The sequence below is a fragment of the Procambarus clarkii genome, chromosome 30 (genome assembly GCF_040958095.1).
Source record: "Procambarus clarkii isolate CNS0578487 chromosome 30, FALCON_Pclarkii_2.0, whole genome shotgun sequence".
Classification (NCBI taxonomy): domain Eukaryota; kingdom Metazoa; phylum Arthropoda; class Malacostraca; order Decapoda; family Cambaridae; genus Procambarus; species Procambarus clarkii.
Window position 1 is genome coordinate 30599885 of NC_091179.1, and position 7500 is coordinate 30607384.

Here is a 7500-nt window from a genome sequence, read left to right on the forward strand (position 1 = left end):
TTATTCTCTTGATGTGGGCTTCAGGAGACAGGTTTGATGTGATATCAACTCGTAATCCTCATAATTTTTGCATCATCAGAAAACAATGAGAGGAACGAGTCTATCCTCTGGGAGATCATTTACATATATCAGAAACAGTATAGGTTCAAGGAGTGAACCCTGTGGGACTCCACTGGTGATGCCTCCCTTATCTGAGACCTCACCTCTCCCAGTGACTCGCTGTCTTCTGTTGCTTAAGCACACCTTTATCCAGAGGAGTATCTTTTCTTTCTTGCCTGATTTTTGTTGCTTGGTCGTAGAATTCAATTAATCCTGTGAGGCAGGACTTGCCATCCTTGATCCAATGTCGATGTTGCGTTGCAAAGTTCTTTCGCTCCAGATGTTCCACTACCTTATTTCGCACCATCTTCTCCACCAGTGGCTTCTCCATGCAACTTGCATGGTATGCAAGTTAGGAACACTGGCCTGTAATTCAGTGCCTCCTATCTATCCCCCTTCTTGTATATCGGGACTACATTAACTGTCTTCAAATTTTTGTCAGTTCACTTATTACCAGAGATTTCTTATACACTATATAGAGTGGTAGGCATAGTGCTTCTGTTCCTTCCTTTAGTATCCATGGTGGTGATTCCATGTGGGCCTATAGCCTTTGTCACGTCCAACTCTTGCAAAAGCTTCTTTACCTCCCCACTGGTAATCTCCAACTCCTCTAGTGGTTCCTGGTAAACTATTCTCTCTCTTATCTCTGGAGCTTCTCCTTGCTCATATGTGAAGACCTCCTGAAATCTCTTATTGAGTTCCTCGTACGTTTCTTGTCATTTATAGTGACTCTGTTCTGCCCCTATCGTCAGTTATATTACCTGTTCCTTCACTGTAGTTTTTCTGCCGATGTGACTGTGAAGCAATTTGAGTTAATTCTTCGCCTTGCTTGTTATGTCATTTTTACATATTGCCCTTCCGCCTTTCTTCTCACCGTGACGTATTCAATCCTGGCACTCTCGTATCTTTCTCTTCTCTCAAGTGTCCTGTTATTTCTATAGTTTCTCTACAGCCCATTTCATTTCTTTCATTTTGGATTGGGACGAACTTGTATGCTACCTCCTTACACTTTTGTGTGATGTAATCCATCATGCCTTGGGCTGTCTTTCCTCTGAGCTCTGTTTCTCAAGTTATATCTGTTAGGAATTTGCATATTTCCTCATAGTTTCCCTTTCGGAATGCGACCTTTTTTTTCTTGACCCATCCTTGAGTACATTAACGCTTCATCGACCACATACTCAAACATCAGTACACTGTTATCGCTCATTCCCTCGGGGGCTTGGAAACCGTTTTCCCTTATATAGGAGTCATTCAGAGTGAAGACTAGTTCGAGTCTCGCTGGTTCATCGTTGCCGCTCATTCTTGTGGGTCCTCTGACATGCTGACTTAAAATGCTTCTTGTCGCCACTTCCAACAGTTTAGTTCTCCACGTTTCCTGACTTCCATGCGGTTCCTTATTTTCCCAGTTTATCCTTCCGTGATTGAAGTCTCCCAATGATGAGCAGATGGGATCTATTTCTACAGGCAGCAGTAGCTGTTCACTCAATTATAGTATTGACTGCAATGTTGTTTCTGTCTCCCTGGGTCTTCTATCGTTTGGTAGAGGGTTATATATATCACTGCTACTACTACTCTTGGTCCTCCTATCGTCATGGTGCCTGTAATGTAGTCTCTGAACCCCTCGCAGCCTGGGATAACCATCTCCTTGAAACTCCACTCCCTCCTTATCAGTAGAGCCACTCTGCCACCTCCCCTTCCTTCCCTCTTTCTCCTTATTACGGTGTAGTTCTGGGGAAACACCGAATTCGTTATGATTTTCGAGAGTTTTGTTTCCGTGAGTCCAATTACATCAGGGTTCACATTTTTTGCTCTTTCCGTAAGTTCACTTGCCTTGCTTGTAATCCCATCTGTGTTCGAGTATATTACCTTGAAACTGACTCTCTTCATTCCATCCTCAGTTTTTGTTGATTCTGCTGAGGTAGGGAGACAAGGGGTGTCCTAGGAAGGAGGACATGGGGGATCTGGGGTGAGAGGGGGCTGGAAGGATCCTGTATGGGGAAGCTAGGAGGGTGTGGGCAGGTGTAGTGGAGGGGGTCTAGGGTTGCAGGTCAATTATGGCTTGGGATGGGGGAGCATGAGGGGACATGTGGAAGGGGGGGAGGGAGGTCATTGTGTGGAGAATGAAGAGGAGCTTGGGTAGGGGGCTTGGAGATCAGAGGGACGGGGAGGGAAGGGGCACGTGGGATGGGGCGGCAGGGAAGGAGGGGGTGGTGGAAAGGGGTGGGAGAGAAGGAGGGCATGGTGCGAAATATAGGGGGGCTGGGGTTGGGGAGCAGGGAGAGCATTATCTGGGGAGGGGTCTCTACTGGTTGGGGAGGTGCAGGTGATTGGGGGAGGGGGATGATCGTGGGGAGGGATGGTGGGAGGTTTCTGTTACATTCCTTCCTGGGGATGATGGCTTGCTGGTGAGAGGATTTTCACTCCCCTCTGAGGTTACTGCAGACACTGCGCCAAGTCCTGTGACTCACCCGCTCCCATCCCTCCCCTCGCGTCTCCTCCTTGCTTCTCTCGTCCCTCGTCATGTCCCCCTGAAAAAAAAATCCTTGTATCCCTCTAGTCTCATAAGCTTGCTCTTTCTTGACAGAGCAAGACTCTTTCTTGATTTCCTGTCAAAAAATGTGTGTGTGTGTGTGTGTGTGTGTGTGTGTGTGTGTGTGTGTGTGTGTGTGTGTGTGTGTGTGTGTGTGTGTGTGTGTGTGTGTGTGTGTGTGTGTGTGTGTGTGTGTGTGTGTGTGTGTGTGTGTGTGTGTGTGTGTGTGTGTGTGTGTGTGTGTGTGTGTGTGTGTGTGTGTGTGTGTGTGTGTGTGTGTGTGTGTGTGTGCGTGTGTGTGTATGTGTGTGTGTGTGTGTGTGTGTGTGTGTGTGTGTGTGTGTGTTCTCACCTAGTTCACCTAGTTGTACTCACCTACATGTTCTTGCGGGGTTGAGCTCTGGCCTTTGGTACCACCTCTCAACTGTCAATCAATTGGTGTACAGTTGATTGACAGTTGTTCCAAAGCCTATTGGGCTCTATCATATCTACACCTGAAACTGTGTATGGAGTCTACATCCACCACCTCACTTCCTAATACATTCCATTTGTCAACCACTCTGACACTAAAAAGTTTCTTTATAATATCTCAGTGGCTCCTTTGGGCACTCAGTTTCCAACTGTGTCCATAAGGTCTTTATCTACCTTATCAATTCCTTTTAGAATATTGTATGTGGTGTATGCTATGTCCCCCCTAACGCTTCTGTCTTCCAACAACGTGAGGTTTAATTCCCATAGTCTCTCCTCGTAGCTCATACCCCTCAGCTCGGGTACTAGTCTGGTGGCAAACCTTTGTTATTTTTTTCCAGTTTAGTCATATACTTGACTAGATATGGACTCCATGCTGGAGCAGCATACTCCAGGATTTTTTGGACATATGGGGTATATAAAATTCTGAAAGATCCCTTACACAAGTTTCTAAAGGCCATTCTTATGTTGACCAACATGGCATATGCCGCTGATATTATCTTCTTGATATGGGCTTCAGTGGACAGGTCTGGTGTGATATCAACCACCAGGTCTTTCTCTCTCTCTCTGATTCTTTAAAGATTTCATCTCCCAAATGATAACTTGTATCTGCCATCCTGCTCCCTACACCTATCTTCATTGCATTACATTTGCGTGAGTTAAAATCTTACATCCATTTGTTGGCCCATTCCATAAGTTTGTCCAGGACATCTTGAAGCTTCAAGCTGTCCTTCACTGTCTTAACACTGAAAAGCATCACTGAAAGTACTCAGAGTATGGGTAACGATGTTTATCAGTGCTATACCGACGGCTCTGTAGAAGAAGGTGGACGATGTACCGGATGTGCATGTAACATATTTGAACAGTCTTCTCTCGTACATAAAACAATGAAGCGCCTCAATGACTGGGCAAGTACAACTCAAACCGAACTTGCAGGCATATACCTTGCCACTGAATTTTTAAAAGACAAAGGCAGTGGACTTATATACTGTGACTCGCAGAGTGCACTCCTGGCATTCAACGCACATAGTAGTGACACCCAGAAAATAGTCAGTGATATTCGAATGAATGTTTTAGCTGCTAAAGAAAACAGATTTGAGATTAAATTCCTATGGATACTATCACATGTTGGCATCTCAAGGCATGACACTGTTGATATGCTTGCTAAGACAGCCTGCAGAAAACCAGTGGTAGAAATTGATATGGGTGTTTCATTAGCAGTGACAAAGAGAATACTTAAAGAAATATCTAATGAAAATCTCACCGACCTAACAAATTCACAAAGACCTGAAAGTTGTAGCATTAAATATTATGATATCGTGAGGAGATATCGTGAGGAGACATTCACATATGGGACTAATAGAACAAGAACCCGGCAATGTGATGTTATAGTGGCCAGAATACGCCTGGGATATAGACGTATCTGGCAGCTTTCTCAAAACCCAAATGTCGAGTACACAATGTGTCAACTTTGTGAAAGAGAAAACATGCACTCTCTTGAACATTATATTGTAGAATGTCCCATACTGACTGACTTTCGCCCTCCTGGGCTAAGGTATGCTGAACTCTGTAATTACTATATGAGTACTGGAACACTTGATGATATATTGGACTTGTATCCAAGATTGACCATGTAATATATCATTTATTCAATGTATATATATGATATAACTATATAACCTGAGCTTGTAAAAGCACCTTCATCACCTTCAGTGATTAAGTGCTTAATTGCACACTAGTTTATTTATCAGCTATCTCACCCTGTCAGATTAAATGAGACAGATGTATGTGAATGCATGTGTGTGTATATATGTATGTATATGTGTGTGTGTATGTATATGTATGGGTATAAAGTATATATGGAAGCTGATCAGAATTACGTTTCACCTTTGTGAATGTACATTAATGACACTATGTAAAAGACACATCAAACACTTTATGTAGGGCATACGTAAATCTGTGTATCTATGTATTTACGTATGTAGGTTAGCTTAGCATTTTAAAAGCACCGAATCACCTTCTGTGGTTGAGTGTTCAATAAACCCTGGAACTCTATGTTTAACATTTCTCTAACCCTGTCCATGGAGGACAGAAGAAAATGTATATATTCTGGTTAGCATTGTAAATGTGTGGCCACGTCTGTGGTAGAAAATAATAAAAAAAAAAACTGTCTTAAACCTTCTCATAATTTTGGCATCGTCAGCAAACATTGAGAGGTATGAGTCTATACCCTCCGGGAGATCATTAACGTATATCAGAAACAGGATAGGTCCGAGTATAGAGCTCTGTGGGACTCCACTGGAGACTTCACGCCAGTCTAAGGTCACACCCTCACTGTAACTCTGCTTCATATTGCTTAGGAGAACTGGAGCTTATCCACTGGAGCGCCCTACCAGTTACTCTTGCCTGTTTCTCCAGCTTATGTACCAGCCTCTTGTGGGGTACTGTGTCAAAGGCTTTCCGACAGTCCAAGAAAATGTAGTCCGCCCCATCCTTCTCTTTCTTGGTTAATCGTTGTCACTTGATCGTAGAATTCTATTAAGCCAGTAAGGCAAGATTTACCCTCCCTGAACCCATATTGGTTGTTTATCACGAAGTCCTTTCTCTCTAGATGTGTTACTAGGTTTTTTCTCACGATCTTCCCCATCACCTTGCATTGTATACAAGTTAAGGACACTGGCCTGTAGTTCAGTGCCTCTTGTCTGTCACCCTTTTGTATATTGGGACTACATTGGGCGTCTTCCATACTTCTGGTAGGTCTCCCGTCTCCAGTGACCAACTATACACTATGGAGAGAGGTAAACAAAGTGCTTCTGAACACTTTTTCAGTACCCATGGTGAGATTCCGTCCTGACCAACAGCCTTTTTCATGTCGAAATCCAACCGATATAGATGCCTCTTTACTTCATCTCTTGTAATTTCGAATCATTCTAAGGTTGCATGGTGTACTGCCACTTCTAGCGCATTGACCTCATCTCGTTCTATTGTCAAGACTTCCTGGAATCTCCTGTTGAGTTCTTCACACACCTCTTTGTCATTCTCTGTATACCTGTCCTCACCCGTTTCAAGTTTCATCGCCTGTTCTTTCACTGTTGTTTTCCTCCTGATGTGACTGTGGTGTAGCTTTGGTTCGGTCTTGGCTTTATTTGCTATATTACTTTCATTCTTTTCTCTGCTTCTCATTGAACACCAACATACTCATTCCTGGTTGTCGGTATCTCTCTCTGATATCTTTTTTCTGATGTACTGTTATTTTGTAAGTTCCTCCACGCCCATTTGTTCAGTTCATTTGCTTCCATACATGACCGATTAAACCACAGAGTCCTCTTTTGCTTCTCGTTTTTTTTTTTTTGACCGGGATAAACCTGCTTGCTGCCTCCTGGCACTTCTGGGTGACATAGTCCACCATCCCTTAGGAATTTTCTCATCTCTTCATAATTTCCCTTTCGGTACGCGAATCCTTTATACGCGAGACTACCAGGTACTCAAAGATCAATACACTGTGATCACTCATTCCCAAGGGAATGAGTGTGTGTATTCACCTAGTTGTATTTTCCTAGTTGTGCTCGAGGGGGTTGAGCTCTGCTCTTTTGGCCGCCTCTCAACTGTCAATCAATCAACTGTTACTACTTTTTTTTCCATACACACACACACACACACACACACACACACACACACACACACACACACACACACACACACACACACACACACACACACACACACACACACACACACACACACACACACACACACACACACACACACACACACACACACACACACACACACACACACACACACACACACACACACACACACACACACACACACACACACACACACACACACACACACACACACACACACACACACACACACACACACACACACACACACACACACACACACACACACACACACACACACACACACACACACACACACACACACACACACACACACACACACACACACACACACACACACACACACACACACACACACACACACACACACACACACACACACACACACACACACACACACACACACACACACACACACACACACACACACACACACACACACACACACACACACACACACACACACACACACACACACACACACACACACACACACACACACACACACACACACACACACACACACACACACACACACACACACACACACACACACACACACACACACACACACACACACACACACACACACACACACACACACACACCACACACACACACACACACACACACACACACACACACACACACACACACACACACACACACACACACACACACACACACACACACACACACACACACACACACACACACACACACACACACACACACACACACACACACCACACA

General features: G+C 44.2%; 1 protein-coding gene across 1 annotated transcript in view; it reads left to right on the forward strand.

The window, feature by feature from the left end:
* Window positions 1-3873: 3873 nt before the first annotated feature.
* The window catches only part of LOC123749115 (platelet binding protein GspB-like), a 51718-nt gene continuing 48091 nt past the window's right edge, over window positions 3874-7500 (forward strand). The window contains exon 1 of the mRNA XM_069333782.1: window positions 3874-4009. Coding sequence (XP_069189883.1) covers window positions 3874-4009 — 136 coding nt within the window. The remainder of the gene's footprint in view (window positions 4010-7500) is intronic.